At 46.1% G+C, this 14,736-nt stretch overlaps 3 protein-coding genes across 3 annotated transcripts; 2 read left to right on the top strand and 1 right to left on the bottom strand.

Moving 5' to 3' along the window:
- The first annotated feature begins 16 nt into the window (after positions 1-16).
- Positions 17-6,478, top strand: stau1 (staufen double-stranded RNA binding protein 1). Its single transcript, XM_037491094.2, has 15 exons — positions 17-208; positions 1,687-1,982; positions 2,197-2,318; positions 2,418-2,562; positions 2,709-2,865; positions 2,965-3,136; positions 3,247-3,345; positions 3,469-3,681; positions 3,770-3,913; positions 4,022-4,168; positions 4,249-4,324; positions 4,424-4,743; positions 4,866-4,988; positions 5,193-5,272; positions 5,755-6,478. Exons 2-15 carry the CDS (start codon positions 1,805-1,807, stop codon positions 5,840-5,842), a joined length of 2,064 nt encoding a protein of 687 aa, XP_037346991.2. The 5' UTR covers positions 17-208; positions 1,687-1,804; the 3' UTR covers positions 5,843-6,478.
- Positions 6,479-6,612: 134 nt separating this feature from the next.
- rdh20 (retinol dehydrogenase 20) lies at positions 6,613-9,229 on the bottom strand. The gene is made up of 5 exons (XM_037491096.2): positions 8,777-9,229; positions 7,942-8,040; positions 7,651-7,796; positions 7,311-7,442; positions 6,613-7,206 (listed from the first exon to the last, which is right to left on the bottom strand). The coding sequence occupies exons 1-5, from the start codon at positions 9,227-9,229 to the stop codon at positions 7,086-7,088; spliced, it is 951 nt and encodes a 316-aa protein (XP_037346993.1). The 3' UTR covers positions 6,613-7,085.
- Positions 9,230-11,602: 2,373 nt separating this feature from the next.
- On the top strand, positions 11,603-14,634 carry si:dkey-7k24.5 (somatomedin-B and thrombospondin type-1 domain-containing protein). Its single transcript, XM_037491097.2, has 5 exons — positions 11,603-11,837; positions 12,107-12,298; positions 12,992-13,064; positions 13,205-13,387; positions 14,366-14,634. Exons 1-5 carry the CDS (start codon positions 11,603-11,605, stop codon positions 14,481-14,483), a joined length of 801 nt encoding a protein of 266 aa, XP_037346994.2. The 3' UTR covers positions 14,484-14,634.
- Positions 14,635-14,736: the final 102 nt, after the last annotated feature.

Raw genomic sequence — 14,736 nt, 5'->3', positions numbered from 1 at the left:
TCCTCTCAGCTGATGTCACTTCCCGGAAAGAGGGTCCAGACAGAGCCGTTCTCTTTAGTGTTTGCCCTGCTCTCCCAATGTCCACCTCCTCCCCGCCCGCTATTTGATCCATTAAACCCCACAGACTGACTCCTGGCCCAAAGCTAACGATAGGGAGCCGACGTGTATTATGGAGTACTTTTAAAAACTGAACAAAGGGAACGACGAGGTGAGGTTCATTTTTTGGCAGTGACTTATCGTGGGGGCGGGGGCGGGGGGGGGGGTTAGCTAACGGTAGCTAGCGAGCAATTTCACCGGCTCTTCCCAGCCTCCCCGGGAATTAGCGTAAGACGCGTAATGGGCTCGTACAACCCGTGTCAAGTACTGCTGCTAATGAGCCACTTCTTCCCCTTAAACACACGCCGTTCAGCTAGCGTTGAGTGTTACGGGTGCTTTCTGAAAAAAGGGTCCGTCCCCTCCACCCCCATCATCATCATCATCATCATCATCACCGCCACCTTCACCTACTGCCACTGCACCCACAAGCTAACGGTAGCTAGCCGGCTAACCTGTGTCCTCTCACAAAGCTACCGGGCCGGTCGGGCCGCTTTGATTCACAGCTTGTTGTGTGCTCTGTAACACACGGAGGGTCCGCTCATTATGGGATGCTCGAGCACGAGCATGCGGGGATGAGCTCCACAATGTGACAGCTAGCCAAGTTAGCTTGCTGTTTAATCTGTCACAAATAATGGCATGTTGATGGGGACTTTTTTTCTTTCTTTTTTTTTTTTTTTACTATTTTGTACCGCTACGTTCAGGCAGCTGTGTGTACTTAATGTCACGTGTAACCGTTTGTTCGTTGGCATTTTGAATTAAAACGCTGAGGCTCCAAAGGGCCCCACGACCCCCAGACTGTAGCAGACTCTTCACAATGATTTTAAAAGGGTCTTTTTTATTGAGAAACAATGGAAGGGGTCGTGTTGACGTCGCTTTCCCTGTGTCAACACGTCGTATTAAATCGATCAAAGTGAAGATGAGCTCTTTAACGTTGGCGTTAGGGGTGTCTTCCTGTGTTGGGACCCTGCACAAAGATCTCCACCTATGTGCATCTCCACGGGAGGAATATAACAGTATTATGTGACATGCATTCTGATCATGTTTAAATCAATACACATTTGTTAAGGGCATTTAGGTATCTTTGTGTGTTAAACTTTGTTGTAAATTAAGTATTCTTTTGAAGTCACAATGAAACAAATAAAATGAGCTCCCTAATAATTCATTGTCAATAGTGCCATGGATGAACGATAGAAAGTTTTGAATAAATCTGATCATGCTGCTTTTTGTCACTTATTTTCTGGATTGACAGACAACATATTCTATAAACTATTCTAAGTTAAACAATTGTTACACTCAAAAGTGCAAAAATTGTCTGTCATGGTATAAAGTTCAATATGAAGGTGCATGAGCTACCTGAGAAGCTAGCTGGTTAGCAGGGTGGCTGCACAACAACAACAACAACAACAAAGTGAGGTTAGCCAGCTGTGGCTTTTTTTCCCTTCACCGACTCCCTCACACGATCCAAACGCGCCAATTTGTCCACAGGCGTGAATGTGGTTCATGTAATGAGTCAGGCATCCTCCTGGAGGCCCCGGTATTCAATGGTGCTTTTCTTACACATCTTACTTCTCTTAATCCCTCACTTTCCAGGCAGAGCTCACATCCAGACGTCCTCGCTCAACCGTTCCTCCCACACCCCGCCGTTCGCCATTGCTGCACCGCCCAGCTCGAGGTTGACTAAAAAAGCTACAAGCTGCGCCGACGGAAAATGTCCCAGCTCCAGTTTCAGTGCCCGGCGAGCCCCATGCCGGCTGCCTCCGCCCCGATGCAGCCGCAGCCCTGCTACAGCATCCCCTGCTCCTCAGGCACGTTACCCTCGGAGAGCGCCAGCCAGCCCATCCGGAGCTCCGCTCTCCCTGCCGGCTCAGCCACTCCCTATAATACAGGTCCGTTTCATGCATTTGTTTGCTAAAACAGCCACTATTATTTGAAGTGCTTGTCTTGGAATTTCGGCTTGTCTGCTTCTTATTTTTTAAAGGTTCATAAAGCCCTGCGGCTTCTTTTAAGGCTCTTGTGCACATTTTGTCAGACTTAGGAGTAGAAGTCGTGTCTGTTTGCTTTGTTGTGAGTATTTTGCATTTCATTTTTGCTTTGTCGCAGTATCTAACATGGCAAACCCTAAAGAGAAGACCCCCATGTGTTTGGTGAATGAGTTAGCCCGTTTCAACAAGATCCAACCTGAGTATAAGCTACTGTGTGAGCAAGGACCAGCTCACTCCAAGGTACTTTCACGGTCGTTTTTTTTACAGAGGAACATGGCTGGTTCTCGCCATCGTGACGGACAATCGGTTGTGTTTCCTGTCTCCTGCCCTTTTCTTCAGATTTTCTCAGTTAGACTCGCCCTGGGAGATCAGCACTGGGAGGCAGAGGGTACCAGCATCAAGAAAGCCCAGCATTCGGCTGCTGCATCCGCCCTGACTGAGACGACACTGCCCAAGCCCACCCTGAGGATGCCCCGCAACACAGGCAAGAACCCCGGGGGGGCTCGTCCCACTGGCTCTGCTGCAGTCTCTTTCTATTGGTCGTTAACAAGAAAAGAGTTTTCACATGTATTGGGTTTTTTTTCTCTTCTTCTTTTTTTCTGTTGTTTTTTCTTTGTGCTGGCCTTATAGCAGATGGCATGACACACACCATGGAGTTAAATGCACTATGTATGAAGATTGGTAAAAAGCCTATGTATAAACCCATCGACCCATATGTGGGGATGAGACCACCAAACTTCAATTATAACGTTCGGGCTCCAGGACCTTACCAGCGCTCTATGCAACAGTGAGTTTCCTTGAGAGGACATTCTTCCTTTTCTCTTCCGATTAGGGATTATTTTATGAAGTTTAAAATGAAGATGACAACCTTTTCTCTTATGTCCAGGTACTATTACCCATTTCCTCCAGTGGGACCAATAATATACCATATGGAGCTTTCCATCGGAGGCCAGCAGTTTATTGGGAAGGGACGCACGCGGCAGTTGGCCAAACACGAAGCTGCTGCCAAGGCCCTGAAAGCGCTTCACAAGGAGCCGATACTGCAACAGCTACCAGTGGTGAGAAAATAAGTGCACATTCAGCATGGCGCTAGATAATGGCGCTAGAAAGCCATTGTGCAGCATCATCTGGGCAATTTCCTCCATCAACATTCTCGTCCTCTTGACAGATGAATGGAGAGTCCGAGGAGGAGGAGAACCTCAACAAGTCGGAAATCAGTCAAGTGTTTGAAATTGCACTCAAACGCAACTTACCTGTCAACTTTGAGGTTATTTTTGCATTCCTTTTTCTAAATGTTCATAGGAAAACATTAGTTCAGTGACATGTGGACAACATGCAGGACAGAGCCCAGTTTCTGTATTGTGTCTTGACGCTTGCTGTTGTTTCCCAGGTTTTAAAGGAGGAAGGCCCCCCCCATATGAAGAGTTTTGCAGTATGCGTGACAGTCGGGGAGTTCACTGGGGAGGGCGAAGGAAAGAGTAAAAAAATTGCCAAGAAGCTTGCGGCAGCCGCAGTGCTCGCGGAGTTGAGGAGGCTACCCCACATACCCAGTGTGGAGAAGACACTGCCCCGCATCAAAAAGAAAACAAAATCCATCATTAAGGTAACGTACCGGGGAGCCGCAATCAGTAATAATCGCTTCTGGCCCACGGACTCTTCACAAAGCAACGATTCATTTGTCACACCAACAGCTGCAGACCAGCCCAGAATATGGCCAGGGAATGAATCCCATCAGCCGCCTGGCTCAGATCCAGCAGGCCAAGAAGGAGAAGGAACCAGAGTACAGCATGGTGACGGAGAGAGGTCTCCCTCGGCGCAGGGAGTTCGTCATGCAGGTGATTGGACCACCATGCCCGACCCATGCCCGGGTCGGTTCCTTGTTGATCTCTCACCCGTGTGTCTCTCTCTGCTCCGCGACCGGGGCGGGGCGTCCCGTGCTGCAGGTGACAGTGTGCGGCCAGACAGCCGAGGGAATGGGTCCTAGTAAGAAGGTGGCCAAGAGGAACGCAGCGGAGAAGATGCTGGAGCTCTTGGGATACAAAGTGCCTCATCCTCAGCCCCCGAAACCGGCACTCAAAACAGACGAAAAGGTACCGCGGCAACGTTTGTCTGATTTAACATTCCACACAAGAAATATTTGATATCTTTGAAAAAAACTATTATTATTTAGATCCCAGTGAAGAAACCTGGTGATGGGCGCAAAGTGACCTTTTTTGAGCCTGGCTCTGTAGAGGAGGTGGCATTGTGTAAGTGACAGTAGATCTATGAACACAAATTTGGCAATTGTCATATTGTGTCATTATTTTCCAATTCAACCTTTTGAAAATGGGGGGTTTTCTGTGAAGGTTGCAAGGAGGAGGACTTCCGCCTGCCTTACTTGAGCCACCAGCAGCTACCTGCAGGTATCCTGCCCATGGTCCCTGAAGTGGCTCAAGCCGTGGGGGCCTTCCAAGCATCCCAGGCTAAAGACTACAGTCGAGCCGCGCCCAACCCCGGCAAGGCCACAGTCACTGCCATGATTGCCAACGAGCTGCTTTACGCGGGGACGTCCCCGACTGCCGAGACAATCCTAAAGAACAGAAATAACCTGCACCAACTTCCCCACGGACCCCTCACCAGGCCTTCAGAACAGCTCAGCTTTCTGGCATCAGTACAAAGCCTGCAGGTAACTGACTCTATGTTCTTCTTTGGTGGCTTCAGTAACGCCATTTATTTTGCGTGCATTTCGATTTAAACCCAAAGAAAAGGGAAAGATTCATTGGTCGTTTTTTTTTTTTTTGCTTGCAGGTGGAATACAAAGATTTTCCCAAAAACAATAAAAATGAGTTTGTATCACTAATTAATTGCTCCTTCCAACCACCGCTCATCAGTCATGGGATTGGAAAAGATGTAGAATCCTGTCATGATATGGTGAGTTTTTTTTTTAACCAACAGGGATAAAATGCAGATTATATTTATTTTGTATTATATATTTTCCTGAAATGGAAAAACCATGGGCATACAAGATAACACAGACAATGCCACGGATTGATCAATTCCTTGAGGATATTTATGATATTTATGCATTAAAAAAAACTTGAACTTGCACTGTCCCCCCACCCACCCCCCACACAGGCCGCGTTGAATATATTAAAGTTGCTCTCGGAGTTGGACCAGCAGTCAGGTGAAAGGACAGCGAATGGACCAGTCTCTCGGTAAGATCACCAGTGGAAGCTGTTTATACAATAAGCCTTTCATTCTGCTAATGACCAGAATTAGTAATCAGACCAAAAATGCCACATGTAAACACCTCCATTAACATGAAATGGAGGCGTTTGTCACTTGTGCTCCTCTAATTTCCCAAGTGCTGCATGTTTCCAAGGGAACCTTTGGAGATAATAATTGATTTTGTGAATACAAACTGAAGGGTTTTCTTCTGCTTAGTATCTCGGGTCAAAGGATAAACCCATAATATTTATTTCTTCGAGGATTAAAAGCGCAGCCCTCAATCCCAAAAGTGACATTTTTCGTATAATGGTATTAGCGCACACATGTATACACATGTTTATATACTATATGGGATTGATAAATTAAAAATAAATTTGCACCGGTGCACATAAGTACAGCCATGAAAGGAACATTTTGGGAGCGATCAGACTGTTAACAGTGACACTTTATGTGTCTTTATTTTCTACAGGTGTGGCAAGCAGGAAATGGAGGGTGACTTGCACCTCAAACAGGCTAACTCAAGCGCATTGGCACAGATCCTGGATGGCGCTGTTTAGACGATCAGGTTTGGTTGTGTGTAAAAGCAACTCAAGACACTCTCGTTAGTCGGAGAAAAGCTACCGGAAGCGTCGGCCACTGTGGACTCAACCTTCACTCTTCATACTCATCGTTCCCAAATGTTCAGTTGAACCAGATTGATTTGGTTTGACTGTACACGGTATTTATTTTGTCGCTTTGTAGAAAAAGTAGCTGCATCCTAGTTCATACGTTTAAGGGGGGGTTTCACTCGGTGGAGAAAGAAAGATGCAACTAACTGAATTCTGTTCTCTTTCGCCTGGATCCGTTTTTTTCCCCCCTCTGTTTTTAATTCTCTTCCTTTAACATTTCGTCCCCCGCTGAGTTGGTTCATTAAACACGACCTTGCGACGGTTTGGACCTCCTCTTTGTCTCGGGTGCTTTATATCGACGACCTCAAGTGAAGTGTTACTGAGGTTACCGCGTAGGGCCGGGAAGCATCCGTGACTAACTGTAGCGTGTGGTGTCATGTGAAGTTGTCTCTGCCGCGTGTGAACGCCGGCGTTTCCCTGTCGCGTCCGTTTCACCGATGCTCCACTTCCCTTGTGTCAACCCCTCGTCTTTCTCGCTCCTCGTGGTGATTAAACTTACGTGCGTGCGTGCGCAAAACAAACAGACTTTGGTGATCGTGTCTTTCTTTTGGACTTGGAATAGCTGAAAGGTTGATGTTATCTTTGTGTCTTTTGGATGATTTATTATTTAACAGCCTCGATCTGTTGTGTCATAACTGCGGAACACTGTTGAATGCATGAATGTTATTTATTATCTGTGAAATATACTATCAATATTCATATTTACATCACTTTTCATAGAATTTACCTGCTAGATATTTCATAGAAAGATATACACCAGTTTTTTGAGAGTCTTTTTCATTCCTTTTATTTTATGTAAACATAAGGCGGAACATTACCGTAGTACATTATTCAATTAGAGAAATTGAAGTAACTCTAATTTAGATGGTTCAAAACTCACTGTACAGTATTGTGGCATTTCACGTGTGTGTGTGTGTGTGTGTGTGTGTGTGTGTTTGAAAGGACGTTTAAGCTTTGCTGAAGTGTTTTTAGCGTGCTGATGACCACTTGGCTGAGTGGTCATCTAGCACACACTCCAGAATGGGTCCATTTGCTTTCCTTACGGACTCTGGGCTGTAGCCGGGCAGTACGACCCGCTTTTTTTTAAGGGACATTTGATTTTAATTTGACAGTTTAGTCCACTTGGGTACAACTATGCAACCGTGACGGCGCCATTAGATGTTTGTTCCTTCTTGGTGTCGATGAAAGGGTACATGCACTTGTCAGACCCCAGGAAACGATACGTAACCACGTTAGATTCCCACGGCAACAATCTGAAAAGAAACACAACATACCAAACATGAGCTGCTGAAGCAGTGGAATTGCACACAAAAAAAAGCTCACCAGTTTTAACGTGCTGATTTATCTCTGTCCTTACGCTCTGGAGAGGAAAGGCAGGTACGTGAGGCGGGGAATGCACACCAGTGGTTGGTCTACCAGGATGGCGTTCATGGCCTGCTCCACGCAGTACTGGGGCTCCAGAGGAGGAAGGAACAGCTCCGCTTCCTCCCTAGCAGCGGCGTGGAAGTACAAGCAGCCTGTCACTTAGCAGTTGGTTTTCTGCTTTTTGACCAACATGAGCAGCCACACACACACACACATTCAACCATATCCATATTTGTTTATGTGGATTTAGTGTCATTGACGTTTCAGAGTGAATACATCGCAAAAGAGGAGCACAAGATGGCCTTTAGTCAACTAGACCGTTGCTTACGTACCTTATCTTGCAGCCTTCAAACATGCCCGTGTCTACGATGTAAGGGCAGACCAGGGTCGTCTTCACCCCTTCAACCTCGTCGGCCAGCAGCTCGTGTGCCAGAGACTCGTGGAAGCCCACTGCAGCAAACTTACTGGCACAGTAATCCTACAGTAAACAATGTAAACAGTCAGTCGGACCTGCTCAGACGGCTCTTTTTTGGGACATTTCTGACGTTGTTTTCTGACTCAAGGGCCGAAAAAACGAGACAGCCGGCGTCTTTGTGCCGTGCAGCGCGCCCTCTCCTCCTCACCTCCACACACGCTGTGCTGAAGAGGCCCAGGACGCTGGCAATGGTGACGATGTGTCCGTGATTCTGGGCCTTCATCTGAGGGAGGAAGGCCTTCACCGTCTGAGGCAGGCAGGCACACGTTGTTAAACGTGCAGCATGTTACGGCACAACAAGCTGTGCAGTGTTCATGCAACTTAAATGACTTAAATGTTGCTCAATAGGAAGTAAGCCTTTTTTTTCTCCTTTCAAGCAGCTTCATCTTAAGAGGATTTAATTGGGTGATCCTGCTGTGTAGCACAGCGTGAAGGGGATAAAGCTATTAACGTAACACATTTTACATGTCATGCGTCACATGAGAGCATTGTACATTGTCTTGTTTGGTGTGCCAACTGCAAAACTCCACATTTGAGAATTAAATAGAGGTTACTACTAATCGGGGGGCGGGGGGGGGGGCACAATAGAACAAGGGGCACCCCATCAAAGCACTCATTGTGTGTGCAGCTTTACATTTGACTGAATTAGCATTGCTGAGGTGTTTCTGCATGAATAGTGATCAAAATGATATAAACAAGCTGAGGTGACTGAATTTCACCAACATGTGGCCATTGTCTTTAAATGTCTAAAGTTCTGCTAAATACCCACTGAGGATGGCCTCCTAAGGACATTTGGATTCTTTGTTATTTTACAGAAGCAAATATTATTTTCCAGCTGAGCCAATTAATAAGGAGTTAGATCCTAATCATCTGTGAATAAACACGTAGATCGTCCTCAAGGCCACTGAACGTTTGGTATCACGTCACAAGTCGGGGAGGTCGGGTGCTGAAACACATCTTAGGTCTCACTGAAGCGTTCTCACCCAGAAGAGGGCGTGGCAGTTGACCTTCATGGTCCTCTCGATCAGTTCATCGGGACAGTCCAACAGGCGCCGCCCGGCCACCACCCCGGCGTTGTTCACCAGCACCGTGACGTCCCGGCCCAGGTCCTTCCGCACCAGCTCCGCTTTGCGGTACACGTCCGCCCGGTCGGTCACGTCCACCGTGTACGCGTGCGCCGTGCCCCCCATCTCGCCCACCAGCCGGGCCGTCCGCTCGTTCTCCCCGCTGTTTATGTCCCAGAGCACCACGTCCGCCCCGTGCTTGGTGAACTCCTGGGCGAAGAGGCGACCCAGGCCGCCCCCCGCCCCGGTGATCAGCACCAGCTCGCCGTCGATGGGCTTGGTGCGCGGGCGCAGGACCACCCGGACGGAGTTGCGCAGGATGAAGTAGATCACGTCCAGCAGCATCATCTGGAGGTCCATGAGGAAAATCATTATTTTCTTTTGTTTTGTTGGGCCGCTTCTGGTGCTGATGGTGTCGGTCGGCCGCCCGCCGTGGACTGCGCTTCACGCCTGGTAGCCGTGAAGGTGTGTTTCCTGCGATTGGGTTTGTGAAAAAATGATGGAGACGGCTCCTTCCCTCCTTCTGTGACCCTCGGCCTCCCCGCGGGCTTTATTTAAGCAGCTCGGATTAGAGGAAACGCCTCGAGCTGCTGATGAAGTCACTGTGGGGGAATGTTTGCCTTTTCACCACAACTGCAGCAAATGAAATGTGCCAGACAGCATCACACTGAGTTAAAGAACATATTGTTCTGAAGTTAACAAAGTGCAAAGTTCACTGTGCACAGGCAAATCGTTATAGGCTACCTCTCAACACTGTTTTATACTTAACTGATTGGAAAACTTGCACCTTTATGCAAATGTGAACACCTGCATAATATGCGTATGCAACATTTTCTCCGGCTTCTCGGTATAACTAAACTTTGCACGCTCACATTGAGCAGAGATATAAAATAGGCCACACTGGGGATTATTTCCACTGTTATTTTATTTCACGGCCCCATTACTCTCTATCACATCCTAAAGTTCCCAGTTATTGTGGCAGGATCTCAGTGCAATTTAGTTTCAGAGTACAACTGCACAAGGATTAATTCCTATTTCATATTGTTTTCATATGTATGTGCATTTATGTATGTGTATGACCTTATGTATGACCTTATAGGCCCTGATATCACAGTAAAGTTGTAGTTAAGCATTCAGATAATAGTTTACCTTCATGGTTCAACAAGGACCAGGTCCATGGACACACTTTAGTCCCAGTTCTCTTCTAAGAACATAAGGAGATTATGTTTAAAGGAAATGTAAATCTCTGCTTTGTTACTTCTGTCCCGAGAATGCTGCATTCTGTGGGTTGGTGAACACGGTCAGCCTTGTTTATTCTCTGCATGTTCTAACCTAATAATTATAAATCATGACATTCACTGGCTGCAGAGCGCTAACACGTCACAATGATCACCTCCATTTATTGTTGCAACATAGCTGATCTAATAATGTAAAAGTTAATGTAGTGTATTTTAATGGTGGAATTTGTATCTCTCTTTTATTTTACAACAATATGATGTGCGGTGCGGACAAATATATATATATTTTTTTCCATCCCACGGAATTTATTTACAGAAATAGGCGGGGGCTGTGAAAGTAGTTTAGTTTAAACCCTGCCAAGAATTTTGCCCTGCGATGACTTGTTGAGCAACACTCACAAAGGTCACCGAGGTGAGCGCCTTAAATCTGATGCAGCTCAAGTGATGCGGATCGAGTGTGGAGCCCGTTCCTGATTGTTTGCCCGCCAGTTTCTTCCCGTTGGATAAGCCTCGAAAATGTTTGACTGTAGTGTTTGCTGCTGCTGCCAGGAAGCCGCCCAATGCCGGGCTATTTGTGTCTTTTCCAGAATTGAGCTGATCGACTCACGTTCTCTACTCGCATTGCCGGAAAAACGTTATAGTCTCCACCGCTGTAAGAGCTGCTATAGAAATGAGGACTTCTGTTATTTTTGAAAAAGACTTCATGTTCAAAGGGCCAGCGATCAAATCCAGTTAATCCTGACTGGCTTTTTATTGGAGGAATCAATGCTCACTGCTGTCTTAACGCTGGTTTCACTGTCCCTATACGTTTCCCTCAATTCCTAAACTTGAGTTTTGTAACCTTTCAGCTCCCCCTGTTGCACCTTCTCCCTGAACACAGTAGAAACCCGCTGGGAACTTTGTTGTTCTTTTTGCATGAATAACCTGAGCCACGGGAGTTTCAATAATCCGCTGTTTTTACATGTTGAGGCACGCGTGGGCCTGGGAAGCTAGCTGCTTGGCCAAAAGAGAGAGAGAGAGACTACAAGTCATCACTTAGTGGTGGTTTCTACAGAAAAATCTCGCATGTATGAGGGGTTCTATATCTTACTTTTTCCTCCAATAATTATGTGTGCTTTCTGTGGCAAGGAACGTAAAGTAACCATAGAATCCGGTTAAAATATACAGTAAGGATTTATATAATAATGAGTACAATCTGTCTGATGTAAAGCTTGCCTTATTGATTTGTTTCTATCCCAGTCTAAGATTTCATTAAATGGTTTTATCTGCAGTGGTGAACTGTTCCTTTAAGAGACACAGGGTTGAATAACTTCCAATTCAATGATCACTGCCTCAACTACACTTCCCAAAGTGAGCCCACGTGAGAGAAGTGAGTTCATATCAAGACTTCACTTCAACAGAACATTACTTTAAAACAAACTACTGGAGAATAACTTCAAACGGGGATTATTGCTACATCCATACAATTGCTGCATTACAACAAAGCTCACTCAAGGAGTTGAGTGGCATGATGACAGTCCAGAGGGGAGCTTCGGTCCCCTTGGTTTGTCTCTGGGTCTCTTTATTCCTGGTGGGTCCGTGTCGGTCCAGCTGTAGGGAGACAGGCGTATGTTGCACCGGCCGGGACCCGTCGTGCATCAGCAAAGGGTGGAGGTCTGACCGGTCCTTTGGGCCCTGCTACTGTGACCAAGCCTGTGTCTCCACTCTGGACTGCTGCCACGACTATGACACAGCGTGCCCAGGTGGGTTTGTTGATATTAGTGCAACCGATTTTTTAAATTCTCAATGAAACAGCCCGAAAAAGAAAATATCATAACTAAACCGATGCAATAACGTTTACAGAATCAATATTTTTTAAAGCCAAATTCACCTGAAATCTGGACTCCCATTAACTAGGCGTCCAGATGTGGCTGAAAGGTTCTGATTTGTTGTCATTTACCTGAGAAGTGACACCCGGCTGTGGTTTTGCTGAGCTGCCTGTACCCCCCCCCCCCCCTCTCTTGCCCCTCAGCGCTGTCCTGTGTGGTGAGCGAGTGGACGGAGTGGTCCGGCTGTGCCGAGCCCTGCAGGGCCACAGTCCGCAGGCGCAGCAGGACGGTCCTGCAGGAGCCGCTCAACGCAGGCAGACCCTGCCCCAACCTGGAGGAGCGAGCCGGCTGCGCCGAGTACTGGTCCAAACGAGCCAACTGTCACAACCCACTTGGTCAGAGAAATCTACGTGGATCCAGTACTAGAGAATACTAGTATTAGTACTAGTACTACTGTACTAGTCCCCCTGAGGTAGCAGAATTTGTAAATGCAGAGGAGCAAATATGGCTTGGTCTGGCTGGGATGGTTATTTAAAAGTGTGATTTAGTAATATCACAGTAAAAGCCCCGCTTATTAAACATTAAAGTTGTATAAGGCACATTTCTTCAAATCAAATACTGAAATCACGAATAAATAAAGAAGGGAGATCATTACACTTCTGATACTCTCATAAAAAAAGACTCACATGCAAATCCCTGGTTTTGCATGTTTTGCACTTCTTTTGTGTAATATTGTAGAAAGAGTAAAACAATTTGAAATCCTACATGAGCCGTCTTAAATCATTTATTTAGTCATAATGTATGCTGCGGTGGCAATGAAAGGCTAATAGGAAAAGCAAAACTGCAGTTTTTGACAACCCATCGTTTTCTTTTAACTCTTCTATTGACAAGGATTTCTACCACTGTACAGAACATGTTGTTCCTATGTGTGTTTTGCTGTAAAAGAGCGATGGGGATACAGATGCATGCGGTCTTAATGCATTCTTACTAAATTAGTGTCTTCCGTCTTCACAGCCTCATTTTGAATGTATTATTTAATGCAACATTCATTGCATGTGATGTTCTCGACGTGGAATCTCCCTCTGCAGTCCCAGCAATGATTATCACGGGGGGCTTCGGCAACGCCAGGAAGAAAAGAGACATCCCTGACAGCATCATGGGGTGACTACTGTTTTCTTTGCATTTGAGATCTTCTCAGGTATGGTCCCAATGTATTTAATCGGGTTGTGTGTGTGTGTGTGTGTGTGTGTGTGTGTGTGTGTGTGTGTGTGTGTGTGTGTGTGTGTGTGTGTGTAAAAAAGGTATTGCGTCCAGTTTCAGTTGACCTCTCTGACCAAAGGGTGCCAGCAGAGTCGGGGCCCACACACCCGGTGGATGCAGCACCTGAGGGAGGGGCACCAGGTGTGTGTTGAGTGCCGGCCGCCTGCTCTCGCTGCTGGGCAGACGCATTGCGCTGGAGATGGAGAGGACCATTTGGAGAGCAGGTAACAACGGAACGAATGCACAATTCACCTTCTAGGCCTACGGGAATGATGCCGATGGGAAAACGTTGTCCAGTTGTAACATTTTTTGTTTTCTCACCACGATAAAAAGATATAAATCCTCACACATAAACTTTAAGTTTGTGTTATTTATGAATTGTTAATGACCAGAAGAGATAGATGCTGTATTTGTTTTTTAAGCCCCGCCAAGGGTTTATTCAACCATGAAATTAGATTTGTTCTGTTAAACTCTTCGTTGACTGAACAAATGATTATTATAATAACTGTTCTCAGGGTATCCATGTTTTAGAATAATTGAAGGCCATAATATGCTCACGGAAAATCAATTCTGTGATTGCATTCTTTAAAGAAATAATGATTGCACTATATGAAATTTGGGTATCGAGACAAAAGGGATGAATGCACTTCCTTTCTCATCAAACGTTAAGGCGGATTTCTCATTGTCGACATCTAATATTACCAGTAGGAATACTCTGCCTCTTTTCACGTATCGCTGCATGTGTTTCAACATTACCGCCATCATTAGAATTGCGGGACACTATTGGCATGATGTGTATGTGTGTGCGCCATGCATGTGAACAGTTGTTACAAATAATAAATAAAGTAAAAACCCACTGGTAGAAAACTCCTCCACAGCGTTAGTAGAGGTTAAAACCTTCATTCTGAACGTTATTTCCAAATAACATTCACCCTCGCCACATCTATAGGAAAAACAGTGTTGCACTGTGTGGACTTAATCCAGCTTGCATTACGAAGGTTCAACCCGTTTCTGAGACAGTGACTGCGTGTTTCAAGAGGCGCAGCCGTGGATGCGTTTCTATTGTGTGGATCAGCTGTGATGGTGGCTCTCTTCGATGGGATTGGTTACAACAAGGACTACCACTAGATGGCACAATTGTTGGATTTAAAGAGAAGTCTTGCGAGATCACTGACTCCATCCTCCCTCCATGATTCCTGCAGAAGACAATCCCTCCAGTGGCAGGCGGTGGGGAATCCTCGATGCAGAGGCGCGTGGAGGCGTGTGGGGAGGCTAGAGGCCTGTTCCTGCCCAACAGCCCACAGCTTCCTCTTCATCTAACCTCCTCCTCCTCCTCCTCTTCCTCCTCTATATTTTGACTCCGACTCGTAAAAGAACAGCCTGCCAAAATATTAAACACTGGCCTCATTACAATGATCTGTTGTGCTTTCTTCCCCAGATTGGAGCAACCACATGTAAACATTTCATTGATGCGGCTTGATTTGTTCAAATGAAAAGTCCTTACTGCTCAACAGATGCCTCGATATTACATATATTCCTGTGTGGGTTTGCATCAGAAACTGCAAGTTACCGG

This window comes from Pungitius pungitius, chromosome 8 (assembly GCF_949316345.1).
Source record: "Pungitius pungitius chromosome 8, fPunPun2.1, whole genome shotgun sequence".
NCBI lineage: Eukaryota > Metazoa > Chordata > Actinopteri > Perciformes > Gasterosteidae > Pungitius > Pungitius pungitius.
The sequence above is the reverse complement of the archived record's forward strand: the minus strand, read 5'-3'. Positions and strand labels throughout refer to the sequence as shown.